This window comes from Harpia harpyja, chromosome 4 (assembly GCF_026419915.1).
Source record: "Harpia harpyja isolate bHarHar1 chromosome 4, bHarHar1 primary haplotype, whole genome shotgun sequence".
NCBI lineage: Eukaryota > Metazoa > Chordata > Aves > Accipitriformes > Accipitridae > Harpia > Harpia harpyja.
In genome coordinates this window covers 59,970,892-59,986,886 of record NC_068943.1, presented here as the reverse complement: position 1 = coordinate 59,986,886, position 15,995 = coordinate 59,970,892, and the positions used below count along the sequence as shown (strand labels likewise).

Here is a 15,995-nt window from a genome sequence, read left to right as displayed (position 1 = left end):
GGCTCAGCTGTTAACAACTGCCATGGCTGCTACTGGTTTTGGGAACGTGTTTTATATTTCACTGAGCCAACAGGAGGGAAAACCATTTTATCCATGCCAAAAGAAAGACCTGCTGGCTGGTATGCTGAGACTGGAATCTTACCTCTCGCCTGTCAAACCTGTCAGTGTGTAACATGAGTTGTCAAAATAGGTGATGAATGACCAGATGGTAAAGCACTCTTGCTTGCTTCCCTTGAAACTGTGTAGTCTGTAAACTTGTCTCCTTTACTTGCTGATCTCCTTGCTGCTGTGAAATGTGTCTGCAGGGTTATGGGCTAAGGCAGTGATGCGCTGTGGCGTGAGCCTGGTCTAGGAGTGCAGCAACCCTTCTTCTAGGTAGGAAAATGTAACTCCAGCTATTGCCCAGAATAGTGCAGGTAATAAATATACAATAGTGCCATGAAAGGAAGGAAAGCAGAGCCTGGAGTCAGAATTTGGCTCCAAATCAGAGTATATGGCAAGACATCATACAGTTGAGGGGTGTGACTCATATATTTCATGTTATTCAGTGCTGGAGCATCTATGCTTCGCTATAAAGGAAGCTGATGTCCAAATGTAAACCAAGGGGGAGATTAGCTGAGTTAACCATTAACTTTTAAGATGCAAACAATCAAGATACAGTGAGTAAAAGTGAAAACTAATTCACAATGCTAATTCTGTTTTCTGTGCTTTGTTCATAATAAAGCAAGTTTGTGCTTTGCCTGATTCACTGACAGGGTCGCTGCCTGCAGGGTGCCACAGCAAGCTCTGCCAATGTCTGCACCATTACTGCACTTGGGGTAGGGCTACTTTTTTTTTTTTTCCCATGTGCCTTCAAAATATGAGCTGTTCCAACTTCTATTTTTAACTCTTCTAAGTGAAACAAGATTAAGCATGAAGCCATAGTCCATGGCAGCAAGTAATTTTCCCAGAATGATTGTAGAAACCTGATAAACACAGTTGTCTCTTAATTGTAAGAGAACAGAGGAGCAGGAAAAAAGGCTGACCACGTGGTCTCTTAAGAGAACGACAGGTCATGTCACCAATTCCAGGACTGTCACTGTGTGTGTCTGTCTCTCTTTCCTGGTTTTACTCCCTCCCTTGAATTTTTTTGTATTTACCATCTGGTATTTATGCTGTCCTATCTGCCTTTCTCTCTGCCTTTCATTTTTCTCTGTGTCTTCAGCAATACTGCATTAAATGGCTTCCATCTGTTGAGAGTTCTTATTTCTGAATCCAGCTCCTTCAGGAGGACTGAAGAAAAATCCATTTTAGACTGAATAATGTAACCTGCAAAGATTTATACATTCTCCAAGAAAACAACTTGCTTCCCATAGTTCAGGGAGCGCATGTGTATGCACATTTGTTTTGAAAAAAGTTGAACCTGTCAAACTTGTCTGTAACATGGCTGCATGTTTAAGAACTACTGGAAATGTGACATTTCTTTGCCTCCACCCCAAGTGGCAAAGTGCTTTCTAAACCATAGCAAAGAGTTTTACTCAAGGGGGGCGAAAATTGATAGCAAAGCTTGGGATTTTTTTGCTGTAATTCAGTTCAGTACAGGCCAGGATGGACAATTTATATTTGTGTTTTTAATTTTAATACGTTTATATTTTTAATCCTCCTATTTGACCGTTGTAGTTGCAAGTATATCTGCTATTAATAGAACATTTCCTTATTTTTTTGGTTCCCTGTTTCATCTCCCTCTAGCCTGTCCAACGCCTATCTGTGCTCTGAGAAGCGCTTTCCATTGCCTTTTTTCTTGTACATCTCTTCCACTTTCTATTTTAAATAATTTAAGTAGTTTGGGAACTATTATTCAGGAAGGGGATGGTAGTGCTTTTTTTATGTTTATTGCTTTAAAATCCAAGCTTTTGGTTTCTATTCGTAGTCTGAGTATGCAGGCATTGTTTGGAGATCTAGCTATGACTAATGTTATTAGCGAGTGGGTTTGTCCTGTTGGTTTGGGTTTTTTTTATTTATTTATTTATTCTTGTTCTGTAAGTGGTATAAAGCCTAGGCAGAGTCTTTAAGTAGGTCCAGAAGAGTAATCCTGATGATTCTCAGCTTTCCTTCACATAAAGGTGTTTTTTAGGATGAGGCTGGGGTGAGAGAGCCACTTTTTTGAGCTCAGCACAGCAGGTTTACAGGAAGTATGATCTGACCACAGGAGGAGCATGGCTCAGGTTGCGGTTCATCTGGTGGCTGCCTATTTTAATCAACCTTTCATCCTCCTTTGTCATCAAATGAGTCTTCATACCACAGAAAAATGACACCTCCTACAAATAAATTTAGGAAGTGGTGTTTTATGGAATTATGAGTTCCAACTGCTCATTTCTAGCAGACGCACAGACTAATGTCAGAGGCAGTCTGGAGGAAAAAATGTTGTGGTCACTTCAGATGCTTTTAAAAACTAACGCTGAGATCTCTTTTGCGTTCAATTGTAAGCTAGGCCAAAAATAGCTGAATATCTACTCCCCTGTTATTGAATTTAGTGTTCAAATGAAAAAGTAATTTTAGCAGAGAACATTGGGTTTGGTGAGCTTGTATGCAAAAAAAATAAGGTAGGGGCTTGGGGGGAGAACCTGGGAACCTTGGGGGAGAAAATGGAGGAGTCAAGTCAAGAAGTATGGAAGCAACCCATGAAGAAGAGTTTATCCCATGTGTGCATTTGACAAGTCTGGGTGGAGTCAAGCTTAATGAGATTAGAAGTGCAGGAAGGATGTAATTTTTGCCTGAAACTTCATCATGCACACAAATTTTTCCCATCTGCAGTAGCATTTAAGTAATTTTTTTTTGTTGTTGATGCTGTGTGTTGCGAGTCCTCCTGTCCAAGAAGAAAACTTGATGAAAGTCAGAATAACTCAAACTTAAAAATACTTACAAGTCTACTGAATGTCCGTTGACCTGGTTAGTGTTTCCTCAGCAATGAATCAAAAGGCTCTACAGGTTGGAATAAGAAATAGTTGTTGCAGAAGATCTATTACACACTAGAAAAAAACTGAATTACAGGTTTTAAACAATATATATGTATTATTATCCTCTTAATGATTCACAGTTAGCTCTTTTGTATTAGCAAGCAGTTTCATTTCACTTTTAACTGTGTATTACAGCTCAGTAAGAAGCAAACTAAAATATTGGGCCATAGTATGGAACTTGACTAAAAAATTTAGTGATCTCCCATAGATTACATGAAGACTTAAAGATTAGTTAAAATCTTTTTACTTTGATGTAGAAATACTAAATGTATTGTTAAGATCACTTGTGATTTCTGACTTACAGATTTGTGGGGGGTGTAGAAGCCTTTAGCTTTGGGTTTTTTTGTGAAAGATGGATCACCTTTTTCAAGTGCAGACAAGCAGGCTGTTGCATCTAATTTTATCCTAATTCCAATTCTCAGGAGAGCTCTTGTACTCTAATAAACACTGTTTGTGAGGCACAACCTACCAGCTAGTTGAAAACCTCCACTGTCTCCAGAAATCTGGGAAAGTCTACTGGACTAATATCCAGGGCACATCTGTGGGAACAGCTCATTTATTACAGGACTGGATATCTCAGCAGCCCTTGGGAGAGAGTCTGGTTAGTACATACTTACAAAGGAGGACCCAAAAACCACAGGGTTGCAGAGATGTTCTCAAATTCCTCCTGTCCAAAGCTACTATTTGCAGAAGAACATGCTGAGCTAACTTTGACAAATAGCTTAATGTCACTGGGACCCGCGTGTGCTGTTACACCCAAAGATGATGAGGGCTGCTTCTGTTCCCCCCCATCTCTCCCAGAGTTGCCTTTCTTTTTAGGTAAGGAGAAAGAAATTACACACACCAAAGTTGCAGGCAGCAGGCACCCCCTATTTGCCCCAGATCCAGTAAAGGTTTTCTTCGAAGGATGATAAGTGAAAGAAATGCATAGTATTCTGACGTTAACAAGAATGGACTTTGTGTGATCAAAGTGTTTTGGCTGAGCGGGGTCCTGTGGCATGTTCCTCCTGTCTGCAGCTGGTCCCCCCTCTCTGTGCACGTGTCCCAGGGGTCTGAGAAAGGGTTTTCAAGGTTATATTTCTAAGAGCATCTGAATTACAAGGGTTGTGATACAGGAATAGCCTCTCACCCCCACCTCCCAAAAACCTGAAGAGGCGAGTTCATTAGTATGGTACATGGCACTGAATTGTTTGTTTCTCTGAGCTTGTGATTTCTTTGTGCTACAGGCTGGCAGTAGCTTGCAATTGTGAGGGTCAGCTGGAGAAAATGCTTACACATGCTGGCATGGCCAGTTCTTGCAGCTCTTCTGTAATGGTTGACAAGTAATGTTTTATTTCTGGAACTGAAGTGTGTTTTTTCCTAGTGGGTTTTACCAGTTGTTGTTTCTCACTAGTATTGCATGCTTGTCAGGCTTTGTTTCTCAGAAGAGATAATGAATTTAAGTCTGTTTTCTTGTTCTGTGTACCAAGGCACATGTCTAATGGATCTAATTAAGCCAATACAAAACTCTCCAGATTATCAAATATCGTTCCATTAAGGAAATAGTATTTGAAGTCATATTTTTATTGTCTGAATTATATTTGAAGACATAGTGGGTATGTGTTGAAGCTGAATCCAAGAAGTCAGTATGACCAAAACTGTTTCTTGTTATTTAAAAGGATCTGCCCAGCCTCTGGAAAGAAAAGTGTAGCCAGTTGCTGGGGATAGGATTTGTGTGTTTGTAGTATGACATGCTGTCTATAAGCTGTGCTTCCTGGGGGCAGGGAAGTATATTTTGACAAATCTCAAAATACATAATGTGAGGAAATTTTTAATATCTAATGGTTTTCTCTTACAGACTCTAGTTTTGAAAAGAGTTGGTTTTTTTTACTTAGTCACTTGAGTGAATAGTCATAGTAATGTAAATTAAATTACTGGCTATGATTGTATACATTCTTAGAAAACTTTTCTGCTTTTTGTTAGTTGAAGATTTTTATGTTGAAATAGTAAATAATTTGTGATTACCAATAAAAACTGGACTTGGGTCCAGTTCCTTTTTTCTTTGGTGTCATACTTTCAACAGAGTGCTTCTTGACATGCTGAAGAACTGTGTACAGATGGGACAGTCTGTAAATAGAAAGGGGGCTGTGATAATATATTGCAAAAGCATGCTTATTGAGGACTGAAGTGATAAGGTGGGAAACAACTAAGGCAGAATCTCCATGTACGCACACTTAGCTCAGAATATAATGTCTATATAATATAACGATGTGTGTCACTGACAGTACAGTGACTCAAGGTACAGCAGTAGATCCTGCACTTTTTAAGGTCTGTCTGGACTAAGTAATTGGCATTAATAAGATGTATCCCTCTTGAACCAATACTGACAGTGATTCTACTGTAGGAGCTGATGGATAAAACAGGTTTCAACACCTTTAAGTCCTGAGAAGTTTCCAGTTATGATGCTAAAATATGTGTGTTGCTTATTCCAGCAGTGAAACCATCTTTATCACTGCTGCAGGAGCTGGACAACAGCAGGGCATTGTCCTGGTGGTGGTAAATGCTCATCCGAAGCTCGTAGGATGCTCCTAAAAGCATGAGGGCAGAAACCTATAATCAGATATATTTTATCTGTCTTTAGCTGTAAGCACAGAAGAACCACTCATGTTTTAACTTTAATTTAATCCTTAGAAATATCAATAATGTGTATTCACTGTAATTTGATATTCTATGTAATAAATGAACATTGTTAAAAGTAATGGAAAGAACTGTTTGTAATGCTGTGCAGATATGACTAGAAATACAATTTTTTTGCCAAGTTAAATTAAAACATTTCCTCAAGCTTAAAAAAGTCCAAAATTTAACTGTGGTCATTCATATGAGCAGTGGAGTAGGACTACGCTTGTTTAAAGAATGAGTTGTGTAAGTGTTAGTACAATAAAGGAGATGGAAGATCAGCAAAGACCTTAATTGTTCTCTCATTCTTTGTAACTTATATCAGGTTTCCTGTTCACAGTGAAATGTTTCCAAGTTAAGATGAAAAAGAATATGAAAATGAGTTGCTTTTCTTATGTGATTTGGAAACCTTTATAGCTGGTGGGTTTTGTTGAGGAATTTCAAAGAAAATATGTCTTCATTAATATCTTTGTGCAGCTATACTGAAGTAAAACTCATTGATTGTTTGTACCCACTTCCAATTAATTTTTTTTTTAAAAGGAGTTTTTAAGTAGTAGTCATATTTCCAAGCTGAGAGAGATTCTAGTCTGAATGATGGACTATATTGGTATATTATTTAAAGCATGCATTACCTGATAAATATTGCACCAAAATACAGTCTGGTTGTTATCTTCTGGTTTCTTAGCTGTGTACAGTATAGTGACCCATATTGTATGTACATGTGCACATATGTCTGTGTGAGAGAGATAAATGATTGCTAATTATGATACACAGTTTCCTTCCTCTGTTTTATGTGATAGTATTTTGGTAGCAAACTATATCAGGGTGCTTATAGTACATGAATGTGCAGAGTTTTTAAATGTAGCTCATGCCGGATCTTAACTAATCATCAGTCTGTTGATGATCTTTGCCAAACAGGCAAGTTTAACTGTCCTATATAAGCCCTAGTAATATTGTTTTGTCTTCCTCATGCTTAAAACTGCAAGGTTGGTCATAAGCTTCCTCTTTTGGATACACTTCGAAGTCAGGTTTATATCATGTGTCAAGCACAGTAAGGAACTTTGTGCATGTGTTTTTTATCAGCTTAGCAAAGCACTGCCAGGAATGTTGCTGCATCTTGCAAAAAGAGTTGTTGTGAAGGGGGTGAGGTTTAAAAAAAATCTGAAGAATTACAAATGTGAAATATTTGAAGGTTATAAAGTCAAGCCTAGAAAAGAGTTACCTTGTTATTTGATCCAGTGAATCTGCATTATGTTCATATTTAATGCAGATGAGATGTTTCTCCATGACACCTTTGCTTCATTCACTGCAGAGGACGCAGTTTATGTTCTTGGTTCCTGTGCAGGAATAAAACAGAAGGCAATTTTCTGCACAGCTGAACTGAGAAGAAAGTCTGCATCTCAACTGGATCTTGGTCTTGACATGGCTTACATAAAGTGCTGGGGTCTGACGTTGTTGATTCACCTCTATTCCTCCCCCTGCTCACATAAGCCAACACAAAAGGCGCACATAAGCGGTAGTTGGTATCACACAAAATGCAAACAGATCCCCACATAGATGTAGTGATATGAAAAATATTAAAACAGAAAATATTCCACACTGCTGTTAATACAGTCCTGTTTGTGTAAGTTGTGGATGTAGGAAGGGACTGTGAGTCTAAATAGCTTTTCTTCTGAAAATGAAAAGAAGTGCTTTTTTCACTTACAGCATAATTAGCTATTACAGGATAATTACCTCTTAATTATCTTCATGATAAAAGCAAGCAATATATACAGATACCGTGAATGCCCTATAGAAAAGGCAGAGCAGTGCACTATGCATCTCAAATTTTATAGTAAATTGGCAGATGCTCCCAATAAGCTGGAACCCTGATGCAGCCAAGCGGTTACTTCTAGTGTGGATTTCCATTTCTTTTCTCCATCGCATAACAGATGGCAGCTAATCCGTTGCGAGAGTGAGGGAAGGCAGTGCATCCCTTTAGAAAAAAATAAAAAAAATACAAATGCTTCAGGAGAAAGATCTTATACACTGGATGATAGAAGGCAGCTAGCTGTTGTAGATCACAAGTTATTTGTTGGGGTTTTTTGGGGGGGGGGGGGTTCTGGTGTGCTTTTCTCTTGGGAAAAAAACTCAAGGTGAGGAGGATGTGGTGGTGTATCTGCTGAAAGTTGAGAGCCTTGCGGTGTTGACTTTACTCCCTCCAAAGCAGCAAACTTGCTGCTGTTCTCCATCACCTGTGTGATGTGTGAGCTCTTTGTTTTGGGTTAGTTCTTATGGTGGCTTGTTTTTTTTACCTGCCATTTTATTTCAGGCTGCTCCTGATGTGCCCAAGACCCCTTTGACATCTGTCCGGTCTAGAGGAAGGCAGCAAAGCCGGCTGGTACCTCACCCCGCTGACAGTTGTATTTCATTGCCAATGAAGCAGCAGGTCTCATGTCCTTGGCAAGCTCACAGAGCACTAACCCCTTGTTTTTTAGATAAGCGATATCCAATTTTGCAGACAAGCAATGTGAAGCACACAGTGCGTATCCAGCCAAAAGCCACATGGTGTTACCCCCTTGGCTAACTAGAGTGAGATTGTTATTTCCCTGAATGTGTAGAGTACAGCAGTAGGAATACCATGTCAAGGAAAATTAAGTTGAGGCAAATCCCAAGGACTGCAGCGCTGGCTGCGCTTCACCTTGCTGCGCTTCACCTTGCTGCGCTTCACCTTGCTGCGCTTCACCTTGCTGCGCTTCACCTTGCTGCGCTTCACCTTGCTGTGCTTCATATTGGCACGTGCTTGGATGTGGCATGTTTATTTAGCATAAGCTGCATCCATTTTGGGTGAGAATGAAGCAAAAGTGTCTGCTTGAAACTACCATGAGGAAACTTCGCTACAGTTTCCTCTTTCCACCTCCCATCCTCCCCCTCCCTTCGTGACCATATTTGGCAACCACTGCCAGTTCAGCAATACAAATTTAAGGCTGTAGGATTATCAGCTTTGGAAAAATAGGTGGAAAAAACTGGATATCTATTAAAAAAAGGGGTTGGGAAGAATAATTTCTGTTGTTGCGCGGGGAGGAGGAGTAAATGACCCCTTACACTCCTTTGCAAAACACAAACACAGTATTTAGCCTGACAGAGTCCACTGATGCTTCGGGAGAAGCTGCAGTTGCATTTTTAAGGATTGGTCCACGCACAGACTCTCCCTCAGAAGACTCGCACTCTCGCTGCTGCAGCCAGCACACCACCATGGCCGCTTTACTGGTGCAGCACTTAGCAGTTTTGCTTCCTTGTCTGCGGTGTGGAGATGGCAGATGAAGCTGTGGATGTTGCAGTGAGCTGGGATGTCTTTGCACTTGTTTCAGCCTTGGCCAGGGGCATGCCGTGTTTGCGTCTGCTTTCCTGTTTAACAGAAAATCAGAACAGCAGTATCGTGCCTGACCCAGTGTTCCCAGCAGTCATGAGCTGGGTCTGCCTAGGGCATACTGGGGGAAGGGGCCAGGCAGACAGTGAGAAGCCTCCTTGTTATCCTGTACCAGTACTGCATTCCCAAAGGTGCTCCCGGTTTACTCATCACTGTTAACGAGCCATTACCCTCCAGCTGTCTGAGGCCAGGAATCCGGGATAAGTGGTAGGCACTTGCAAATTGCCTTTTAATGAAAGTTGTGAGGTTATTTCCATAACTGAGGTTTGTTTGCACTAGCCCTTTAAAATCTGATCTTTGTAAAACCCTAAAGAGTGACCTTTTGGTAGACTGTTAAAGAGTATTTTTGAGTAAGCTTTTCCCTTTTACTTCTCTTATTTCCCCTACAGTCAATTGCTTCAGCAGACATGGATTTGAATCAGCTGGAGGCTTTTCTCACTGCCCAAACTAAAAAACAAGGTGGCATCACGTCAGATCAAGCTGCAGTCATTGCAAAATTTTGGAAGAACCACCGAATAAAGATCCACGAGAGCCTGATCAATCAAAGCCGTTGGGATAATGTCTTGAAAAACATGAACTGGCGAGTGGATCTGAAGTCACAGTCAAGACACATCGATCAGATAAACACTCCTGTTGCAATAGTTGAAATGGAACTGGGGAAAAATGGGCAGGTAAGCTTTCTTTTGCAAAATATGTGAATCTGTTTTAGCTACATATGTGCTGAGGGATTTTACCTATTGCCGAATTCACTGCATCCAAATCAAGTCAGTGTATTTTTCACCACTGGGCCTTTGATGTACCTGAATTCGTGGTCCGTCTTTGGACAGAAGGGCATGTTCTGGGTGGTGAATGCAATTTTTGCTTGTGTTATATCTTCATGTATGTATTGACAGCTCTTCTTATGTTAAGCTTGGAAAATCTGAGGATGTAGAAATTAAACAGAAAATCAGCCATACTAGCAGTTATATTAAAATCATATTTGGTTCTATGCACTGCAAAGTCAATTGGTCTTTTTTTTTTCTTTTCTAATCAAATACTAAAATTAGGTAATATCTGCAAAGTAGAAGCTGAAAAAGAATAAAGTTCACAAATTATAAATGATCAAGCATCCTTTACATTTTAGGATAAATGAGGGGAAAGACTCCTCTTTATTTTACATAACACCTATTTTCATGTTACAAGTACATCTTTATTACCTGCATATTATGCAATCTGGTCTTATCTGCCTGAAAGAGATATATAGTTCTATCAGTGCTGAACACTGCACTTCTTTTTAATCTTTATAATTCATATGAATGTACAACTAAAGGCACAGCTTCCCATCCTCAATTTTTCTTCTTCTGACAGAAAATGTGTTTCAGTTTGGTATCTTACCTCTGCAATGTGGTAGAGAATCTTAAAACCTCATTTCTTAGCAGTAGCTACTGCAGATCATACCATGAGCTAGTTTTGGGGGTTTGATGTCAGTAGTTAACATTTAGTATGTTTCTTTGGATTTTGTAATATTTTAGTAGCTTATAGCAAAGAGTACCTGGATTAGATACACCTAAAGAAAAATTTATATACACACAGACATACACACACACCCCCCCCCCCGGAGTATACCTATGCAGAATGCATGATTTAACTGAAACTGTGTGGCTATACCAAGGCTGGAATGAAAGTACAATTAGATTGGGATCCTACTGAGACAGTAGATATTGTTGGAAGTTATTCTGTTAGTCCATGTTTCCTCTCAGTCTTCGAAAACTTAGCCTTCCTAAGTGCTGACCCTCTGCCTTCCACTCGTGTATCTCTACAGTGACTAAAACAAGAATGGTGTGTGGTTTTAGGTTTTTGCCCAGCCTCAAAAAAGTGGAGTTTTCTGTTCAGGATCTTGAGATTGGAAATAATTATGTTCTATTAATAACAAATGGAAAAAGTTTTTTAAAAAAAAAAAAAAAAGGCTCCAGTGAGTATATTAGAATGAGTACATTAGTGAGCAAATGGGGAAAATACCCATGTTTATTGAAAAAAAAAATCCTTAACTCAGAATTGCTGTTGTATTTCATAAGGGAATTACATAGTGACTCTTGTTTTGAAATTGTTTTTTTTCTCTGGTAATGGATTATTACGGTAACATCAATCAGCAAGTACATTTATATTTCTTCCACCCTGTGCAGAGAGAGAAAGGGGATGTGAACATGAAGGATGAATAGACATTTCTGAGACACTGTAATTTCTCTTACCAAAGAGCCCCACAACAAAACCAGAATGAATTATTTTAGCAGTGCAGCTTCATATTTCAAAGGGAAGTGGTTGTGTGAATGGATTTTTTGAACTGCCATCAGACATAACTTTTGCCTCCTTTGCTGAGGACAGTGCAGTAGTGGGCTGTTGGCAAGTCTGACTATCAGTGCGAATAAGGGTATTAGACTGGTGCCTACAGAAATAATCATGGACTAATTAGGATTGTCACCACTTGAGTCAAAATTGTCATTTATTTTAAGGCGCTGAGGTTTCATGTAGTCTTTAGCTTTGGTTTAAATAGGTTTTCTGCTGCAAAGCTTTTGGCTGAGGCAGTCCACAGCATGCTCATGAGATGGGCTGAGGCAGGGGAGTTGGGGGAACCCTGGGACTGAAGCAGCAGCAAGTGGGTTGCCAGAACAATTCATCCAGCCCTCAGCCTCTTCCCACCTGTGTTCGGGCACCTCCTGGAAAGATGTTCAGAGACTACTACTGGAGGTTGAACAAGTTGTTCTCGCACGCTGGATGCAGCCCACAAACTTAAAACCATCAAGTTTTATAGCCTTTATATGTATTTTTACTTTATCATTAGCACACTTGTATCTGTTCTAGATATCAAGTTTTGTAGCACATCAAATACACATATGCTGGTGCCTTTCTGAAACTTAACAGAGAACATCTTTTCTAAAAGGATGTCAGTCATAGATGTGATTTGGAAAAAAGTGAAGATCTGGATTTGTAGAAGAAAGCTGGCTGATGATTCAGGAGTAAATTATTCAGAACAGACTGTTTTCATTTGGACACTTGATAACAGGGGAGTATACAAATGCATTGGTGTGTAATGAATTGACGTTAATATTTCATATGTTTCAACAGAAGCAAAGGAATGCTCTGTAGAAAACATACCTTTCCAGAATTTAAAGTCACTCTGATTCTTCTCTGTGTCTCTGGACTGGATTTAGATCTCTGCCCAGCAGAAGGCCAGGCAGTTTGGTGGAGTGTCTGCTCCTTCTGCTTCAATAAGTAACCTTGCTTTCTGCTTGCCATCTCTGAGTTTTAATCGGTCAATTCTTTCATGATGGAAAGACTGTATGCATAAGAACTAATACAGCTAGAAATGGGGAATTTGAAGTGACTGGTTCATAAATGCCAGTAGACCAAGTTTACATGAATTACATCAAATTTCGTGAATGTTTTCTGATGGAAGAGAGATGTTTCTGGGTTTGAGAATCCATTACAACTTGCATGCATTGATTCTTACTATCCTTGGAATTACTCATATTAGAAAAAAATGAACCCTTTCCTCTTAATTGCTCTTAAAAGCACTCCTAATGAGAAACATTCAGAAATACTGGTGCTCCAAACTTCGGAAAGTTTGGTTCAGGATCTGTAACTTGCAGTTGGAACTCTTTTTCTTGGGTAAAGATTTTACAGTGACATTTAAAGTTTCCTTTATGCTGGTGATGTAGTCTTTATACATCCTGGTTAAAGGCAGATGAACATGCTAGCCATGAAGTACTCTGCTTTGAAAGCCCATTTTCTTTAACAATATGACTGAAAATAAAATCCTAAAGCAGTTGCACTTTAGACTGCATTTGCCTTCATCTGTTCGTGATATTCAGTGCTCATCACTGCCAGTTCATTCTTTCCTTTTGAACAGCCCATCTTTTCTTTTGCACAATGGTTTTAACCTCCTGTATCTCCGTACCTTGCTGGCTTTCTCTTAAAACATCTGTAGATCCCTGCCCCCTTCTTTATGTCCTTTTTAATCTTGTTCTCCCTCTTGGAGCATCGCTGTAAAGCTCTTTTGGCATGAAATTTCAACCGGACATGAATCTGCCGGGAGGGACAGTGGAGTGAGCTGGAGAGTTGCCCTTCTTGTGCCCTTCCTGCCCCGCTGCGTCAATGCTGCTCCATATGGTGAACAGGCGCTGCTGTGCAGGTTACCTGCAGATTTCAGTCACAAATTTATATCTGACCTTGTCATTAATAGAAAATAAATGCATTGGTTTTGCACTGTGGCTTTGCATTAAGATATATTTAAATTTGTTTTATGGCCTTTGTCATGTTATTTTCCTTATGAAATGTGCCTCTCTCCCCTGGGGCTGTGTTCTTCCCACTAGTATTCTGGGCTGATTTGCCAATAAGTTTTACTTTCTTGCAGCGTTATTTATTTTGCAGTTTAATATCTGAGACTGATCAAATGTTATAGATTAGCCTAGGTATTTGCTCTTGGCTTTTATGCTTGAACTTATTTACAGAGTGGGTATTTTCACGTGCATTTCTTTTCAGTGTTTAAGATAATGGTAATCCATGTAATAGCACTTTTATTGGCATTTTGTGGGATGTTAAGCATGTTTTATCAGCAAAGAGTATTTTCTGCCCTAATTTAACATGAAGTCTGGGATTCCACTGTAGGATTCTTCCCAGAAAGACCTGAGGAAATCACATCAGGGTTATGGATTAGAGGGTTTTTTCCCAAAACATTGTATATCTCTTCTCTTTCCTTTCTTAAAACATCTACCTCACAGAGGTGTCATAAAACTTAGTTAGTAGTATACGGTAGCTAAATACTACTATATAGCAAATACTAAGAGCCACAGTATAAGTTAAGAAATTAGGATCATTTCTTTCAAATTTAAGGGCAAAAGCAGCCTCTCATTCCATATCATTTTTCTGAAGTCTGAAATCACCAGGGATATGTAACTTCATATAAAACAAACATCTTTCTTTAAAGAATGGGCAAACATTAGTAATAGACTTCTGATAAATTGGAAATCTAATATTTGCTAGTTCTGACTGTATTTTGATTGTCACTTGAAACTCTCACCAGTGAGACAAATACTTTCTGATGAAAGGACTTACCTAGATGAAGTAATGCTTTGCCAGTGCAAGAACTTACCTGATACTGAAAAAGTTAAGAACTCTCAGCTCACCTTAGGTATATCATGTCTGCTCTCTACTAATGGCTGTGCCCAGACCCTGGTAATTCCAAGGAAATGATAATAATTCAGGTAATAATTCTGATAATTCAGGTGTGGAAAGAATTCATAATGAACGTAGACAATTGTCATGTGCTATATGTAGGAGGTAAAATGTTATCAGGATTTTGAAGGTCTGGAGCTTGAAATTTCATCAACTTTTAGTTTGTATGATGGTGAAGATTTAATTCTTTTAATGTTCTGGGAAGGAGTGCAGTAGGTCTCAAAGTAAACTTTTGGGAAATCAGAATTGTTTCTGACTTGTTAATTATGTATATTCTACACAAATTTGGTTGCAATTTGTATCAAGCGTGCTATAAACAAGTGATAAGCTGAATTCATACACGTTGACAAATATTAAAATTGAACATGCTTTCACAGTGTAATAAAAAAAATCTTAGGATTTAGCATCTATAAATCTCATTACCTTGCTAGGATTACAGACTAAATGCTGCTGAGGATCTGTTGGTGTTTTGCGCATTTTTGTAAGCATGGGTCTCTTGGTTTCCCTAGGCTGCAGTTATCTCCAGCAATAGCTTTCACCACTGAAGAAAGGTCAGATCAAGAAAACGTCATGAGTAAACTCATGCTATGGGGAGGAAGGATTATGGCTGCGCTTGCTTTTGCCTCTCTGTGACTCCAGGTCAGGCTGCTTCAGAGCTATCACTGAAAATACCTTCAGATAATGGACTTCCAGTCCTTTTTATGTAGGATCTACTCTGAAAAGACAGACCGCCTTTTGTAGAATATTGGTATGAGCAAAGCGATGCTTGGGGAGATGAAAAGCAGTTCTAGGTACCCGAACCAAAATAAGGGCAGCCTGCCCTGTGAAGGGGAAGGAAAAACAACCACCAAACCATTTTTCCTTTCCAGCCTTAATCCGTTTTAATCTTTGTAGTTACTAACATTATTGGAAATATTGTTCCAGTCAAAAATGGGAAAATGTGGACATTTAGAAGCCAAATCGATCAACTTAACTGCAATGGGCTTAATACTTTTATGTGATTAAAAATATAAAACCCGGTAAGTAGAAGTTAGTGGAAAAAAATCACCTTTGTGGCCAAGCTGAATGTAATCACTTGAGCTTTTGTTCACCTTGGAAATTTATGAGCTGAAGGGAACAGTTACATAAGGCAGTACAGTGCAAAAGCAAATAAAAACCAGAGAGGGCAACGGGTCACTCAGTACAGAGAAAACTGGAACACAGTTGACTGACTTAACTCAGTTATTTCCTTAATCCTCTGCATGGCACTCTCTGTAGTCCTTTGCTTCAACAGTTCAATTTTTTTGTCACCTTGTCCTGAAAGCAAAGTGAAATTTGGGGAACAAGAACAGAATTTTGTTATTTGTGGCTGTTGGGATTTTTAAGTGTAATATGTTACAGAGATAAGAGCATTAAATTGAGATATTAAATAACTGTCCAACTCGAATTGTCACTTTTCCACTGTATGTATTTGACGATATTTTTCATGAGTGCCTCATCTGTTCATCCTATATGAAGCAAGGGTATTCTACAATTAGTGGTACTAACAGTTTCCATGCTTATTTGTGCCATGTATATACACATACGGGTGTGCAGGTGCACACACACACATATATTCCTTGTCAACTGTTTTTACTACGGAACTGGATTTGCTGAAGTAGTTAAATAGACTAATTTAAGTGAGACATAAATATTTTTTTATTGTAGCTAAGCTCAGGTTATTATGGGGAGAATTCTGGATTAAT

At 39.1% G+C, this 15,995-nt stretch overlaps 1 protein-coding gene across 1 annotated transcript in view; it reads left to right on the top strand.

The window, feature by feature from the left end:
* Nucleotides 1-15,995, top strand: part of COMMD1 (copper metabolism domain containing 1) — an 81,394-nt gene that overhangs the window by 14,495 nt on the left and 50,904 nt on the right. Inside the window, exon 2 of the mRNA XM_052784252.1 lies at nt 9,450-9,731. Within this exon, the coding sequence (XP_052640212.1) occupies nt 9,450-9,731 (282 nt within the window). The remainder of the gene's footprint in view (nt 1-9,449; nt 9,732-15,995) is intronic.